General features: G+C 35.9%; 1 protein-coding gene across 1 annotated transcript; it reads left to right on the top strand.

Annotated features, from left to right (window-relative positions):
• Positions 1-1,909: 1,909 nt before the first annotated feature.
• On the top strand, positions 1,910-15,025 carry LOC128167499 (uncharacterized). Its single transcript, XM_052833254.1, has 26 exons — positions 1,910-2,043; positions 2,156-2,173; positions 4,402-4,671; positions 5,206-5,381; positions 5,541-5,675; positions 5,818-5,981; positions 7,637-7,835; positions 8,048-8,160; positions 8,247-8,361; positions 8,799-8,999; positions 9,257-9,304; positions 9,714-9,893; positions 10,116-10,268; positions 10,880-11,083; positions 11,172-11,299; positions 11,898-12,027; positions 12,111-12,304; positions 12,432-12,525; positions 12,686-12,902; positions 13,084-13,265; positions 13,358-13,510; positions 13,598-13,743; positions 13,862-14,004; positions 14,091-14,188; positions 14,293-14,431; positions 14,687-15,025. The coding sequence occupies exons 1-26, from the start codon at positions 2,013-2,015 to the stop codon at positions 14,755-14,757; spliced, it is 3,702 nt and encodes a 1,233-aa protein (XP_052689214.1). The 5' UTR covers positions 1,910-2,012; the 3' UTR covers positions 14,758-15,025.
• Positions 15,026-18,302: the final 3,277 nt, after the last annotated feature.

The following is an 18,302-nucleotide window of genomic DNA, read 5'->3' as shown; positions in this document are numbered from 1 at the left end:
TAACTTTAAGACATCCTAACAGGTGTCTTAACTAGAAAAAATGGCAAATTGCCTCCCATACTCGCTGTTTTGTGCTGTTTGTCGTTACCGTCGAAAGTTTCGAAAACAATACTCCTTTGCATTTCTTCACTTCTTTGAGAATGATTTGAGTTTCAGCCTCAGAAAAGTTAGGATTTCTTTTTCTTGATGACATGGCAATGGTTCACTCGCTTAACATGTATAATGTAATGAATAGGCACTGGACAGAACAGGACGCACGGATAATTTAAGACTGGCGCGAATTAAAACCAATTACCAATATCATTGACTGATCATATAAAAACATGAACAAGGTACACGTGCTTTTACAAGTGTATGTTGACTGCTGTGTGAACCATTCATTTACATACATTAGCTTTTCCTAAAAGTATTTATTTACATGTTAAAATTGCATAATATTGAAGACAATCACTTACATTTATTGGATTAAAGGCAGATAAAAAATCCGTAAATCAATAATGACCAAATGCTCAACACAATGCACAGTTTATATAATACTTATGTGAAAATATAAATACTTTACTAAGACGATTTTATTTACTCTATTTATGATATATGTACCCAAATTATGTTTTCTGATTGAAAAAATACATTCCAAAGTAGTGAACAGTATTTTGTATCATCGTTTTAAACTGTTTTTCTTGTAAGGTTACATACAAACTGAAATTAAGATGTCTTAAATTAGGACACGTCTGAGATAGCTTTGAGAAACATCCTAAGATATGTCTCAGATTGGTCATAAGATTCGTCTTAAGATATGTCTTAGGACATGTCTTAAGACGAATCTTAAGATACTTTCGTGAACATGCCCACAGGGCTATACATACATGTATACGTAATACAATGTACAAATTTAGTGGTTAAAAGCAGAGGGCTAGAGTCGGTGGAATCTGTGATAATCTTAAGGCTTTCACGTTTTCGTGGAAACACATGCAAATGGTCCACGTATTGTAGTCCTTTTTTAAAGGACAGCAACTTGTTATAATCATTATTTAATCATTGGTTTATAATAAAGATGTAAATACGGTCTAATTTTTTCACAACGTAAACTATGTTATAACGATATGCGGGCTGACGAACATTAAACCAAATTAGTATGAATGGATCTTTTGAAAATCTTGAATGAAAAATGTTAGAACGATCTTCTTCTGCATGTTACGAGAGCTATCAACGATAATCAAACACCTTAAAATTTTCTCTTTTTATGCGCATCATTGAGTTTTTGTTCGTGAATAATTCAAATATTTTTGATGTCTTAAAATGTGTAGCGAAAAAGTATTGTGAAATAGAAATACTTGTTCCATATATACACTCTAGGGGTTGACAGTTCTATAGTCATGAATTCTTTGATCTACTTTCTGCAAATTACATTTCTAATAGTATTTCAATCACTTAATTCTTTTCATTTCATAAAAAAATGGAAATTGCCTGAAAGGTATTTCATAGAGTCGCTGATTCTAGTCGCGATCGATAGATTAATTGTACTGTCTTAAACGCCCGTAAACTACATGTGTATTGAAGCACCCAGGTCGGTAGAATTTCAATTGTTTGTCCGTCAAACTGACAAATCGATGTACTGTGCTACATTGTTTGCCGTTAATGAGTCTTTTCCATCCAAACTCTCAAAGAAATTTAACAAACCTAATCACTGAGTTTAAGGTCCATCCTTTGTGTTTGAAGTTCTAAATGGGAATAGAAGTCGCAGTTGGGTAAATTTTATAAATTTTGTAACAATAAAAAAATTGAAGTCCAGTTCGCCAAAGATTGGAAGAGCATTAACACAATTATAAATACATTTTATAAAGTGTAACGATCAGGCAATTTAAACATCCGACCCAAATTCAAACAAAACCTCAACGCATGACCAGAGGATTAAAAGACGGGTTATATATATTGATCCCGTCCTGGCTGTCTTGATAGAAACGCTGAGCGTTAAGAGAACAAGGACCCTGCTGGACGGGAGTCAGAACACGATGAAGTCCGCCGCTCTCCTCCTCCTCCTGGGTACGTACTCTTAGACCCACTCCAATGAAAAACATCTACACTGTAAGTTTAAAACCTAAAAAATTACTACTTATAGCAGCAACGATTTTAATTTTTCTCATTTATTTTGTAGCTTGCAGCTGGTCTGAAAGTGAGTACTAGTATGATTTTTCTTTCTTTTGTGGCGTTTAATTTAGTATGTAAATTGAGAGAAAATACTAACGTTAGAATTAACAATACGATGATGTGGGCCTACAATTAAGGCCTATACAGATGGAATGTTTCAACCTCAAGTTCGTCGACAATTTTAACATTATTTTTGAAAAGAAAATAGTAAAAAATGTTTTTTCAATATGTGGGGTTTTTTTTTTTGCTACTTTACATAATGCTTATGCATGTAAGTGTGACGTGTTTAGTTTTACTTTGTTTAATGAGGAAAGTTTTGAATGATTAATGCACACCGGCGGAATTCTGGTGTCGGATAGGGAAAAAGCTTTGTTCCTCATTGATTAGGGACCATACGTTGTTAGTATGACCATTGTATCAGGTGCACAGTCCATAAATCTTAAATTTCTAATACAAAACGCTGAAAACCTTTGTATCAGCATCCAGTAAAAACCTTAAATGCGAAATTAGTTCCAATAAAGGTGTTTTTCTGTTGAAACGGCGATCATACTTGCATCAGGATAAACTTCCTCACACAGAATTTTTTTTATATTGTTTATATATCTTGATATAAATATACATACGATTCATAATAGTCCTTTTACAAATCTAAAAGTATAAATCATTCTATTTTCAAAAATATTTTTTTTTCTTCAAAAATCTTTGCCATTACTATCCCATTTAAACAGCCAACAAGGTAAATTTACATGGAATTAATGAATCGTTTTCTGTAAATTTAATTTGTTGAAACTGTGAAACCGAACCAAGGGGCTTCAAGATGGGTGAAAAGCTCCACATAAATAAATAAATAAATAAATAAATATATATATATATATATATATATATATATATATATATATATATATATATATATATATATATATATATATATATATATATATATATATATATATGTAAAACTTTTTGTTTGAAATCTTCTCAAGATTTATAATGTCACAGTTGTTAGCTTATACGACTATCCTAATACATTATTATAAAAATGAAACCTCGACCTTGTCTAAAATATGGAGACCCAAGAAGGGTTCGAATTTGAGAAGGGATTATATGGAAAACTTTTTAGGTAACATTCTTCTCTACATTTACAAAGCTTATGAAATTATTATGCAGGTATCCTTGATAAGTAGCGTTCCAAGTATCAAATCGAATGTGATTTTTGCAAACCTTATTTATCATAAAAGTTTAAGTTAAATGCAGACTTATTATACTAGCACGTTTTTGCAGCAAAATAAAATTCTAAAAAACACAGCTCATATTGCTTTAAGTACTGTATAAAATCCTTGTTACTCGCTCTCTAAAAATCTCGTTTTTCTATGGGTAGATTAATAAACTAACAGTACTTTGATATTTGCATACATATGGAAAACACTATTGGATCATTTACTGTTGTAAATAAATTGTTGGTGTTTAATTAATTATGAAATTATGAGTAGATAAAGTATGTGCCCAACTGTTGAATCTTATTTCGAACGTTATAGTCGTTTCGCAATGTATAAAAATAATCTTACTGTGGGTCATGAAAAGTGTGCCAACGTTTTTCTTCAATAAATGGATTCTAATCCAATGCTATATTCAAAGGTCGTAAATACTTTTTGTAAATAAATAAAGTTAAAGTAAAAATCCGTTCATAATATTGTTACAGTTCTTATCAATATGGTTTAAAATACCTGCATGGGTAAACTTATCATTTGGCCGAACCTTCTTCATAACCGGATTAGCTTACCTTTTCCTTAAAAAATGCGAGTATACACCTATTGGTTCAGCCGTGACCAAAACAATCAAACGGATACCGTTAGAATACTTTAAATTATAAAACCCTTTATTTGTTTTTTTTAAACTTCAGTTTGAGAACCTGTTAAATTAGATATGTACAAAATTTGAGTGCCTACATTATTATATTTTAAGAAAATATATTTATTTTTCTCTTGTTATATTCAATCATAATCGTATCATCTTTAAAACACTTTTCTGACTCATTACTATCAAATTGCTTCAATTTCAAATTTCAAATTTAATCATATAGCCTCATTATAAAGTTTATTATTAAAACAAGCCATCAATTTTTATTCGTACTCTGACATGATTGAAAACATCAACTTGATTCTTCTCCGATGACTTTACTTAATTTATGTTACACCCATTTCTTTCTATCTAAAATTCATATACTAGTATATTCAATTCATTTATGATCCACAGTCTATGGCCAGTTAAGGCGACCCCCTCCAACCACCGCAGGCATCTCAGGGACCTTCCCCACAGGCTTCCCCACAGGCAATGTGACCCTTCCCCCCAAGCTGAGGGCGGAGTTCCGGTGTCCCATGGAGTGCCCGGTCTGTCAGACCCTCAACAACACGCTTACTAAGCCCTGCCTAGCGGTGGACGAGTTTGGGGACATTAAGTCGGACTTTGAGAACACTCTCACCCTCAAACAAAAAGCTTTCTACAAGGAACTCTCTGACCTGAATTGTGAGTAATTTCTGAGCACGAATACATTTATACCGTGTACACTTACATTTTTCAGCATCTTCGTCTGGAATAACTCTACGAATCGGTTTTGTATGAACAGTCCAATTAATTCAAACGACTTATTATTGGAGCGCACGCGGGGATTGCATGATTGAAAGAGACGAAAATCATATATATGTGTCAATATTCTAATATTTAATCGTACATTTGCTGAAAATTATTCAAATATAAGTGCTAAGGAATTAGTCTTTGAAATTGTGAGGTGATAATTTTTGTCGGAGCGTGATCATACCCATCAGCCCTTTGGGCTGTTTTAGGTTTGATCACGCCCCGATCAAAATTATCACTTAAAATTCCTTTTAAAAAACTGCAAATTTGTTTTTGACGCTATCAAATTGTCATGACCAAATTTTTAGCGATTCGGTACTTGCATCAAAATAAGCAAATCGCATAAATAACACAGTATTCAGTAATGAGCCGATAATGTGGTTATCTGCATATCGAAATTTTCAACTTCTTTTCCTCGCGAAACAGCATTCAAAGCTAACATGGAGTCGCGCACCTGCGCTGGCATGGTGCGACACATCGACACATACGGGAGCATGGAGCTGGCTGACAGACAGAAGATGAAGTCCTTCCTGGGAGACCCCAGCTCTGTCACCCCTGACGACGTCAAGAAATTCCCCAAAGAAATTTTCTCTTCTCTCAATGTAAGTTCAGCTCACTTGATAGGTTAAACTTCAAATTTTGATCATATTTTATCGTTGAATAAACTTTCATGTTATCTGTAAAGTTAAAAAGGATGCTGATAAACTTTAATTCATAAATATGATTTTGTAATAAGGGTTTTAATTACTTCTCGTTACCAGGCAGTAAAAAGTGTCACCGTGTTTCAAAACATGAACAGACTTCAGAAAGTAGTCCTGTGCAAGGATCTGAGGTACGCCGACTGCTTGACCCGAATGATGATCTCCAAGAAAATCAACTGCGCACGCGTACTAATTGTGAGTGCCCTTTTCTGCAACTTTAATGCTTTATGACAAATAATATTTACAAACTTTCTCTCTGTCCTTTTAAAAAATTGAGTTGGAGATGGGGGAGGTAGCAGAGTTGAAACAATGAAAGACATTGCCATGTGTTTTACAGGAGAGCGGTGTGACCATTCCGGCTGATGACGCCAAAGTCATGGTGGACATCAGAGGTTGTCGAACCTGGTCCCGCGAAAAATGGAATATAACGCTAGAAAATTTCCCAGAAATCCTGAACCCCGAGTGTCTGTGGGCCGCCCCTACCGATATTTTGCTGGACAAGTAAGTGCTCACAAACTGATTTACAGTGACGTCATGGCACCTGCATAAGTAGTTCAATCGTGAGTCCCTTCAACAATAAACTCTATGCATTTAAAGTCCAAAGACAAAAGCGTACATGACCCTACAAGACACCCAGAGTGACCAACTTAAGTAGTTATTTAAATTAAGAATTAACGTGCGCTTGATGAATGCTGGCATTGTCCACTCAATGAAAGAGTTCATAAACTGTGATCACTCGAGCTAACGTGTATCTAACGACTCTAAGTTAATGAAGGCCATGTAAATAGTAGAGTACCTCAGAATCGATTGATTATATAGTATCAGAAAGAATCAATAATATATATGGCACAATTTCATAAAGGAATTTTAATTGGTACGTTGATTGTCCAAGGAGAAAAAAGATTTCAAAATTTACAGCGATGCTGTCGATAGCAACTGTTCTTATTTAAATTAATGATATTTCATATTTGGTGAATAAACAATTGTATTTATTTTTCATTGAGTAACATTGACGTGGTAAAAACTTGTTTGTGGTCTATGGATAAATACAATGGTTAATTTTCAAATCAAGGACGCAACGTTGATGGAGCAATGTCAACAGAGAAGGCATACAGTAACATCAAAATAACCCATTGAATTCGTAAAACAAACTTGAACCTAAATATTAATTTTATCATTCATTCGCGATATATTAAATGTTTAACAATCAATCAACTATCTCTAAATACCAGCGCTCCCGAAATTCAAGGATGACTGTCGCATTATGTACTGGTTTCGTGTAACAAATTTATTTTAAGAAATGATTCAATTAATTCAAGGATTGTTTAGTTAAAAGATTTTGTTGAAAACTTTCTTGAGATATAAAAGAAATCGATAACAATATTATATGAACGTGCCTATTTCTCATTTTGAAGATTTTCGTCATAGTTTTTATAAGTTCAATTTTGCATTGTCATTTTCAATACATTTTGTTTATCATTTATTCATGAATTCATTTCATTTTTTTCCAATTTCAATATACGCTTAGACTTCTTTTTACTGCCTCTATAATTTCAATTTTTATGCTGTGATATTTCCCCTCAAGACAAAATAGCGTTAATTCTAATCAGAAAACAATTTATAATGCATGTACCTATTTTTTAATGTGTAGATTTCGGATTTTTATCATCCATCTTCATGTTAATCTGTCATTTTTTGGAAATATTTTCCTCGTCAAAATTTCCACAAAAATTGAAATTTTATCCAAGTTTTCCGCGCAGATATGTCTCCTGTTTTCCAAATAGAGTTTGATAATTGTTTTGTGTTTTATGATAGGGTATGCGCTTTTGTAGAATGGTTTAACTGTAAAATATTTGGGCGTAGATTGAAGGGTCTTTGTATTTGTAAATGACTGTACGATGGAATATTTAGATGTAGATTGTATACTCTGTAGCATGGCTTTATTGTAAAATATTCGGCTGTATAATTGTGAGTCTGTCATGTTGTAGCATGGCTGTTCTGTAAAATATTCGGTTGTATAATTGTACGGTTTGTGCTTTTGTTGCATGACTTTACTGTAGAATATTCTCGGCGTGGATTATAGGGTCTGTGTTTTTGTAGCATGGCTTTACTGTAAAATATTCTCGGCGTAGGTTATAAGGTTTCTGCTTTTGTAGCATGGCTGTATTGGGCAGAAAATGCGGAGACTTCACCAAGCGAGACATCGAGGTGTTCGCCAACATAACAAGTGTAAAGATGAAGGAGAAGAAGCTTGCCAATAGAATCGACCCAACAGAAAAGGACGAGTGGATCAAACTTCTTTCCACTTGCGGCGCGGACCCCAAATTTTTCAATGATGTTCTTGATCCAAAAGAAGTAGGTCTACCATTTGCTTCCACAGAGAATAACAGAAAAAAATCTGCGCGCTGTTTAATCCTCATATTAAATTTCTTAATCTATTCTGATTTTCAAAATAACTGTTTGTTCGAAAATGATAAAATTTAAGTGATCGAAATAAATTCTATACAGGGAGATGAAAATTTACAAACCAGCACACAGTTCAAACAAATTTATTCATTTTCCTTCAGACACTGAAATTTGTTGATCTCAGCAAGTCATCAAGAACAGAAAAGGTAAAGTTTCTGGAGGATGCTCTCAAAACCGTGAGGCCGTCCGAATTCTCAAAGGACGAGATCGTCAAGTTAGTACCTTACTTTGGTGACGTCACCTGACATTTACTGAGTGTCTGATGGTGTCCACTTATTTACCATTTGATTTCTTGTTTAGTGCTATTGGGGCCCTGGCTAATGACAGGAAGATTCTGCGTCAAATGAACGCTTCAGCCATCGAGGCCGCCGCTTGTGACGTTTGCAGCAAGTCGTCAAGCATCGAGAAGTCAGATGTAGGTTCTTGTTTCCCAGACATTTAAAAAAAAAATTGGGGGGGGGTGTTTTTTTTTGTTTGTTTGTTTGGTTGGTTTTTTTTTTAATTTTGGATTAATTACTGAAAAGAATGAAGGAATATTTACCAAAATATTTCCTTTAAACATTCAAATGCTATTCGTATCAATCATAATAGATGTTAAACATCACTAGATAAAAGTCAGTTTTGCGCTTGCTTAATTTGGGTTGAAAAAACATCCTGAAGAAGTGAATAAAATAGAATAAATAATTTCTGGATTCGAATCGACCTTTTCGTTTCTTAGGTAAAGTTCCAAATGATCATGAAATCCAAAAGTATCTTATTAACATACTCAAGGCGAATACTAATACTAGCAATAGAAAATTAACTTGTGCGTTCTGGGAAAGAATGTGACCTACTCTAAAATCATCTATCTAGATGAGAAAATTTGCAGAGGTTGTAATGGAACAGCCATCGTTCAGGAATGTGTCTGCCTTTGACACCACCACATTCGCATGCATGGGATGTATGATGTCCTACATGAAGAAAAGCTCCTTTGAGAACATCCCCGACGCCTCATTGCAGTCAGCCATTACTGCTGGAAATGTAAAAGACATGAAGATTTCATCGAAAAGAATGGTGAGGGTTTTTGTCGTGATTTAAACTCGATTAAATAAAATATTCAAAGTTATGAATATGATATAATTACAAATGGCGAAATCAGAGTGAAATTTTCAAAAGACAAAATAAAATTACAATAATTTGTGCGATCTGATGGTGCGATATCTGATATAAGAAATGAATAAATTATATCACCCGTATTCGTATATAATAAAATTTAACCTTTTTTAATCTGTGAGCCAACTTTAATTTGCTATTTGTTGGCATGTTTGTAGGGAAAGAAAGTGTTAGACAATGCCAAGTCAGCGTTTGGGAAACCTAACGTGAGTATACACATCAGGGGTTTTCCAGGGAGTTCATATTTAATTCCGATCTCATAATTATCATTCTTCATTGTGATTTTTGTTGTTATATTCGAATTGTTTACTCAAAATAAATCACTCAATTGAAAAAAAAAAGCGGTATGTAATATTTAGCACATTTTCCCCTCAAATTTGAGTTTTTTGCGTTTGAGATGATACCAGAAAATTTGGCAAAAAGTACTTCGCATGAAAAAAATCCATTTAAAGGTGGATACCGTTTTATTAATAATCAATTTTAAAAGTGTTATACGGGCATTATATGAGGAGGCTACATGTATGTATTGATCGGTTTATCGGATGTCAGTAAATTCTTTGGATATATGGAATCCTCAAAGTTGAATGATGAAATGTACGTTTCCCCACCCACCAGGGTGACTTTTCTGACGCCGAGCTGAGGAAGATGAAGGGAGCGTTGGGTTCCCTGGAGCCGGAGGACATCGACAAAATCCCGGACGCCTCCTTCACCCTGGACGTCCTCAAGGACTTTGAGGAGGCCTTCTCCTCGGAGGACAACCCCAAGAAGTCCCTCAAGAGTAAAATCGTCGACAAAGTAAGTCAGTGGTTCAGCCAGATCAGCAGATAAATTATCAGTAGATAAACTAAACTGAAAACGTAACGATATTCAGTGGAGCGATGAGTTAATGGTTCCACTAGATTTGACATATATAGCGACACGTTAATCGTTCGGCTAGACTATATCTGTAGCATTAAGCCATTGGTTCATCTAGACAGGCTATGTAGCAATTGGTCTGTTATCATAAAATCTATTTAGGTAAAGAAACAGGCGGGTGGTATCGCCAAGTTGATTGAGAACGGCCTGGGTAAGGAGCTGTCCCCCGCGGATCTAGAGGACGCCCCCCTGTCCAGCTTCCCCGACCTGACGGGAGAGAATGGAGAGAGCACTATCAAGTGTAACCGAAAACAGGTACTTTTACAATGAAAAGAACTTGTTTATCAAGTGTTAGCAGGTACTTAAGTTTTGTCTTTATTTAAAAGGAAATATCATTATCATGTGTTACAACCAACAACAGGTACATGTAGTTATTCAAAACGTAGAAAGAGCACCATAGAGTGTAATCGAAAACAAGTACACATACGCAAGAAAACTGAAACCAAGTGTAACATTGTACTTATTTTTAAAATCGGAGAAGGTACAACCGCATAAAAAAAACGCAGTATCAAGTGAAATCGAAAATGGGTATTTCAGAAAAACTTTAAAGGAAGCAATTTATTACGGATGTAATTAAAAGTCAATTACCCATAAAAACTTTAAGAATGTGCAATCAAATGTATCGGGAAAATGACCAAAACATTTTTTAAATTGAAAACAAGTACTTAATTATCTGCAATATTTTCAAAATCCGGCTTATTTCAACCGTGTCTGTCGTCACATCATAATCATATTTAATTATTGATATAACAAAAAATATGAGGTGCCGGTTGCATGTCTGTTAATGTGAGGTTCCAATACCTATACAATAGTTCAGTCCATCGATTATCAATGTACTTCAGGTAAAAACGATTTGTTTTCCTTAGGCCCGTGTTTTGATGAAGAAAATCAAGAGCACGCTAGGGGACATTAACGGCACGGACTCCAACTTCACCCTGAAGAGACTGGTCAACATGAAGCCCCTGCTGAGTGGCCTGGAAGACTCTGATATCAAGAAGATCGAGCAGGACGGAACCTTCTCCGACAAACTCCACACCATCGCCAAGGCTCCCGACATGTCCCGTGAACAGGTAAACCAACGGGCGCTTAATAATCATAACACAGGTATCAAGTGTCTTATTGGGAGCCTTTGACCGTTGGGTGGTATCTCTTTGACAGCTGAAGACCCTGGCTGATATGTTCAAGTCCTACTCCAAGATAGAGTCCACGGACGAGGCGTCCTTCTCCGCCTCCATGGACAGTACGACAGTGGACAACATGGCGCCGCAGATCCTCGGGATGATGAGGTAAAACAGTACTCACTCTTTTAGTACAGGTAGTGTAGTTATCACAATGGACAGACACTGGGTAGGGGACAGCGGCAGGTCAACGGCGTTTGATGTTAGAGTTTGAATTGATCTTAGCGTTAAACTTGTTGATTTCGGGAACGTTTCAACCTGTGGCGAGGTATTGTCATGCGAGTGAAGTACAAGCACTGAGTTTGATTGTGGTTGATCCAAGGGCAAAGAAGCAGAGAAACAGATGCAGGGCTTTAACCCTGCATTTGAATCTTTATCCTAGAAGGCCTTTTGCGTAGAAGTTGTCGAATGAATGTTTAATTAAGTAAAATAAGTTTTTATTTACTCCTTTCAGTCATGTAAGAATATATATTGTTTTTAATTATTCGTTTCTAAAATTACCAAAAGTAAATAACCCTTAACAACTTAAATACATGTATGTATTTTTAGTTATGAATTAAGTTTACGGCGGTCATGGTTAATTCCAAATGTCCTTTTTCTCGTAAACGCAAAAATTATTTAAAATCCTGAATACAGTTATGATTTATATGATAAAAAAGTCATTTTTATCACAACAAAATGATATCGAGGATAATTTTTATTGTAGCAAAGCCATGCTGAAAAAATTCGGAACTGCTAACTGTGAAGCTGTGGTGCAGCGCTTGGCGGAGGTTGATAACAAAAAACTTACTAGGGACGAATTAAAAGAGAAATTCGAGTTCGTCAAGGAGTGCAAGGTATGGATACCGTTTAATACCTGTCCATTGAGTTTTCATCGCTTCAAACTTAATACTTAATAAAAATTCTTGGGTTTTTTAAGAGTAAAACTTCCGGTACGTTGACCTCTGATGACCTTTTGGAAGCCGGAAATGTATTGTGTGGAATAGACTCGGCCGCACCGGACAGAATGGATGCCGATGCTTTTGAGAAAATGGCGCCAAATCTCCAGAAGTGTAATCTTGACCCTACCACAAGAAAGAAGATTGCTTCTAACATTGTCAGCAAGATGTCGCTGTAAGTTGAATTTCAAAAGAATTAAATACTAGCTAGAATAGGGCATACACATACATGTCGAAAACAGAAATACATGTATTTGGAATATCGGTATAAAGAATTTATAGGACTTTCTATTGTCTTATAGGACAGACACGAGCACAATCACTTCCTCCGGCTTCATGGTCCTCGGTAACTTTTTGACGGAGCTCGGTGACAGTCAGCTAGCGTCCATGGATAAGGTATGTGGGCAGATGTATACAAAACTCACCATCAACTCAAACGTTCCTTTCTGTCTCGTGCTTTTGAATTACATGTTTCAGAATTTTTTTTATGAGAACATGAACCAAGCATCAGAATGTTAACCTCTCTGAATAAATGGCGTTTTTGTTTCTTATTTAGGAAACGGTGAGCGATGTAACAGACAAAATAATGGAATCCGTCAAAGACAGTGAGGAGACGAGGAAGGAGAGGAAGAAGTCCGCCGTGTCTAAAGAGGCCGAGTCCTCAGAGGAGGAGACCTTCAAACAAGGAAAGAAACGATTGGCTGAGTTTGTCATTGGCGTTAAAGAGAGTCTGGGAGGGCAGCAGGCGTCCGGCCGACGACGAAGATCTACATGTAAGTTCATTAGTCCCGACTCAAGTACGAGGGCAGACCGATGACACGTTTCGGGATTATTGTTTAAATGTTTAATATTTAGGTACTTGAGTAAATAAAATCAATTTAGAGATATACAGTGATACCTAATAGGTATAACTGTATATCTCTAAATTGATTTTAATGATTTCTCATTTATCAGCTTCCTTGACCTGCACTGATATGACGTCAATAGGAGCTTCCGGTCTGTCCGCTCTGACCACCACACAGATCAGCAACATACAGGATCAGGATTTCCTGGACTGCGCTGAGCTGTTGGGGTCCGTCACAGACTGGACTGTTGCCCAGAAAGAGGCTCTGGTGGCGGTCGCCAAGAGATCCACGGTAAGTTTTTACATACACTAGTACATGTTATTGATGCTTTATACCATTGCCCGTGCCGAGCGGCTTTGTAGTTCAGTGTTTACTATCACTAGGTTTGGAACACGCCCTCCACTTGGGCCACGTCCAGCGTATACTCGGCTGGGTCTTTCGTCGCTGGCCTGACCACCTCTGAAATCAACACCTTAGCCATAAATCTGGACGCTGTGTCCCGCATGGGAACGTTCAGTGATTGGACTGACAGCAAGGTAACGCGGCGGAAATCCAACCAAGCTCTATAAAAAGAATTATCGAGCCGTAGAAAATATATGCAATAACTTAATTTCTGTTTTTAGAAACAAGCGGTATTCGATAGATGGCTATCATACGAAAAGTCTTCAAATGCCGCAACAATCACCTCCAGTGAACTGCGCTCTCTTGGTCACCTGACCTGTGGGGCTAGTACCAGTCACATTGCCAGCATACAGTCTACTGTTTACAGGTAGTGTATCTACAGTATTATTCGTTAACAAAAAACGGCAGTTTTAAGGAATCGAAGATTGTGTTAAAGTGGAGTTGTGTTCTTTTGATTGATACAAACTCTGTCTTTGTTATTCCAGAGCATCAGCTGATACGGTTGGTGAAGTTACCACTTGTTCCGAATTCCAGCTGCAACAGTGGGTCGCACATGCAAAAACCGAATACGGAAGTGACGTCACTCTTTGGGACAGCGCCACTATTACCAGTGTTGGAATCGTTATCGGTATGATTGCTTTGTTAGACTCAGTACCTTAATAGTATTCCTGATGGAACATTGTTAAACATTCTCCCTTAATCTCCTTGTATCAGGTGGTCTGACGTCAACAGAAGTCTCCACGCTGACAGAGTCCCAGATTGACAGCATCGCCGCCTCCGACATATCATACATTCCACCAACGGCTTTTGCAGTAAGTCATATCGAGGTTGACATGGCTATAACTTAATGAATTCAATATAATATCAGCATTGAGACAATGAGCATGTATCATGGTTCTGTATGTTTGTCCTTCAGGGATTTACCACTGCCCAGATCAACACCTTTGACCCTGCCCAGGCCCAGGCCTCCACTACCTCCCAGCGGGCCGCCCTGAGCGCTGATCAGCTATCGGCTCTGTCCTCTGTAGCTGGAGTCAGCTACAGCAACACCGCCGGTACGTTCACATCTCACAGTATTACATACAGTGAAAACATAATCAATATGTTCACACCTGTCAGTAGTAAAAACAGTAAGCACAGTTAATATATTTAAAATGAATTTACACTTACAGCGAAGTTAGTTTGATTTGTCAAGTCATGTAACTTAATATAAAAACGTATCAGATGTAACGAACTATGTGTATAACGAAATACGCATTCGGCCACTTTTTTGACTCTGGACCCTAACGTTCTGTATTTCTCTGTTTCAGCCGGAATCCAGGGGTCCGTATTGTTTGCCGTCCTGTTGTCGGCCCTGGCCCACTTCCTGCGCTCCTTGTAGACCGTCCAAGGTGTAACTACTCTCTTTCCTATCAACGAATGTGACCGCTGTCCAAAAGTGATTGTTGTTTTCATGTGACTGTTATCTCAAGTGTCTTTTCAATGTGACTATGTCATCTCAATGTAACTATGTCTCAAACGAGTTTATCTTTATAAATATACTGTTTACAGTTAACCTTTTGTAGAAGGCTAGGTACTTCTCTGTTACGTATGCTTTATAAGTAACGCTATTTCTGCTTATATCTTGATTAAAACAATTTGTTAAAGAGTTATCTTTCTTTATTTAATGCTACACGCAGTCATTTCGATACACATAACTCTTCAGATATAAGAACTTTATCTCGTCCTAAGTCAGAACTTTCTAAGTCGACCTAAGTCAGAATTCTCTAAGCCGTCCTAAGTCAGATAGAAGAATTCTATGTCAGATAAAAGAATTTTATGTCGTTCCAAGTCAGAATTCTCTATCTGTTTCTTGGTCAGAATTGTCTAAGATGTCCTAAGTCAGATAGAAGAATTTTTTGTCGTCTCCTAAGTCACAAAGAGAAATTAAGATATCGCCCTTAGTCAGAAAGAATAAACCTATGCCGTCCTAAGACAGATATAAGAATTCTATGTCCTCTTTTTGTCGTTCTATGTTGGGTGAAAGACTACTCAGAAATGTTTTAAGTTACATAGACGACCCCTACATCATTTTCGTCTGATTAAAGCCATTTCATCTATATAGTGTCATCATAGAGAGTCCTTCATTTATCATACAGTGTTCTTGATGAAGTAATGATATTGTTTACAGACAAGTCATTCAATTGACTAAGCAATATAATGGGAATATTAGGCTAAATTACTATATAGCGTCTATTTAGAAATACATGGTAGATGTCAGTGCACAAAAATGCATGTATACTCATCAATTTTAAATTCAAAGAACTCAAAAGATGCCAAATCATTTTTAAGCATCACATAACCCGCTCTTAGTTGTGTGAACGGGAACGTTGTAAATTTCAATTATTAAAGATGCTCAAAATAAATGCGATGTTATTTTTGGTTGAACGTTTTCACATCAATGGTGAGAAAAGATAGAGAAAATGAGATTTCTTCAGCTTTTCCACCTCCTTAATTAAACCGCATCTACGTATACTCCAAGAGCAAATTAGTGTAGGTAGGTAACCTTGGCGATTACATCATCACTTCCTCGTCAAAGGATAGAAAGAAGAACCAGATGTGGCGACACGGTCTTCTATCACCTGACCTTTGCCCTCTGCACTGCTTTTTCCTTCTATTTGTGTCGGGTTGCCTCCTGATAGGAAAATACAGTTAGGCCATTAGGCCATGCTAATCTCGTTCAATTGATGAAAAAATCTCATTGTGTGCGCGCTCTCTCTCTCTCTCTCTCTCTCTCTCTCTCTCTCTCTCTCTCTCTCTCTCTCTCTCTCTCTCAGATGCAAACATTTTTTATCAAACTGATAAGAGATAGCATGTCCATAATTTAAGTCATCTCAATTTTTTTTAAATGATAATTTCGGAAGATATTGGTTTAAAGTTTCGTTAACTGTTGATAATCAGATGGCGACTATTATAAAAATACAGAATTATTCGCACACAATGAGAAAAATATGTTTTATGTTTTAATATAATATCATAGTAAGCATAATGATTAATATGCATAAATGTAGACATTGTAGAAAGCCTTTCTGGTCATAATGCAGTCAATATCGGTCGATATCCCCTTTTGATGGCGTATCTTGGGATCCAAGGGCTTTTTGTGACTTTGTCAAATAGTGATAATTTTCTCTTGAAGAGAAAAGAAAAACGCAGTGAAAATTGTTTTCTCTATCAGTCTCTCCTACAAAATCAGGATAGACATTTCTAAATAATTACATAATATATCTATAATAATTACATTCTACTGTGTTTTTCCATTAAATTCTGTGATCTTTAAATGCCTCTAGATGCAACATCCGAGTCACTACCTATGAATTTACATGTAATTCACATAAGTAGTTCCCAAAATCTGATTTCCATGTTATCGGTGATTAAAACGACAATTATTCAACACTAAAGTTAATTATATTGTTAAATGCAAAATTTTAAGTGTTATATTCTTCATGAATTTTTTCAAGGCTCATCTCAACAGTCTCTGTGATAACCAGTTTTAACCGGTTTTGGGTGAACAGCTGTTCTTGCTATTACTAATTTACTCCCTCTGTGATCTGCAATCTATACCAATTTATTTAATAAAATGTTGATTTCATCAATAAAGAAATGTACATAATTTAAATATAAGCAATATATGATTTATTTTTGACCCCGTCGTGTGAATAACTTCCATTATTGGAGCAGACAAATTATCATAACGCACGTTATTCAATTTGTCTGCTCACCTGACGGCAGTAATTCACACGCCGACGTCAAAAATAATTCATTCACTGTTACAGCGTCCCTATAGTCTGTCCCAAGATATTAATGCAACACATTTGGACGATTTTTAACATGTGACAGAAGTGCAATTAAAATCGATGAAAGGGATAATTTCCAAGACATCTTCATTGACACATTATCATTTTTCACTCGAAAAAATAATCATATGAACGACAACAGATTTCTAAGGAAATTTATAAAGGGGGATGTTTACAGCTTTTCTCCATTCGGAAGTCACTTGGAATACCTCGCGCAATTTTTCTACAATATCAACCGGGCTACTGCAATACAAAGGCATCGGAGATACCACGTTTTATAGCCGTGTATTGAAATTTGATAAGCTAACGGGGGCGTTTCAACTGAGAAATCTTTGAAATTTTTCATACTTTTGAATGAACATCCTATAAAACCCTAAGGTGTTTGTAAATATCGAGTACTTAAGCAAAATGTGTGTCGAGGATGACTTGGGACAGAGTTTAATTAACTTCTATAGAGCGAAGTGTCAAACCACCAAAATGTGGACGAGTCTGGAGCATACATGTAGCAAAAATCTTAAATGATGTTTTATAAAAATATCCGTCTTTAAGGTAGATCACTTTATCGAGACTTTTTAGGATACAATGTCTTAAGGAAGGAGTCTTCTCGTTATCAAACATACTTCTATTATAAGAAATTCATGAAATTTTGACACAGTCAAACGGATCATATTACCGAATGATTCTATCAGTTTAATCAAATTTGACCTTTTAGTTTTTGCATAAATGTCAGGTCAAGGTCACTACCCTTTTCCTCAACGTAAAGGATGATAAAAATAAGTGTAGCTCTTTGTAGTTCTTTAGACATTTGTTTAAGATTTGAAGATTCTATTCTTCAATGAAATTATAGAATATTAGAATGTCTATCAGCTTATACTACTAAATTGGAATAAATATTTATACTTAAATTGATATTGCCTTAGCCCGAATTTCCTCTAATTTTCTTAAATTTTGAAGATTTTGATTATTTTTTTATGCTTTCAATGATGAAATATTTCTGATTTTTTTGTATAATGAAGACTTTATATAAATATATAATTTGACAGAAAAGCTAATATATTGACCATTTAATAAGAGAGAAAAACTGATTTTAGTG

The sequence above is a fragment of the Crassostrea angulata genome, chromosome 10 (assembly GCF_025612915.1).
Source record: "Crassostrea angulata isolate pt1a10 chromosome 10, ASM2561291v2, whole genome shotgun sequence".
NCBI lineage: Eukaryota > Metazoa > Mollusca > Bivalvia > Ostreida > Ostreidae > Magallana > Magallana angulata.
Note: the sequence above shows the minus strand (reverse complement) of the source record. Positions and strands in the feature narration are given on the sequence as shown.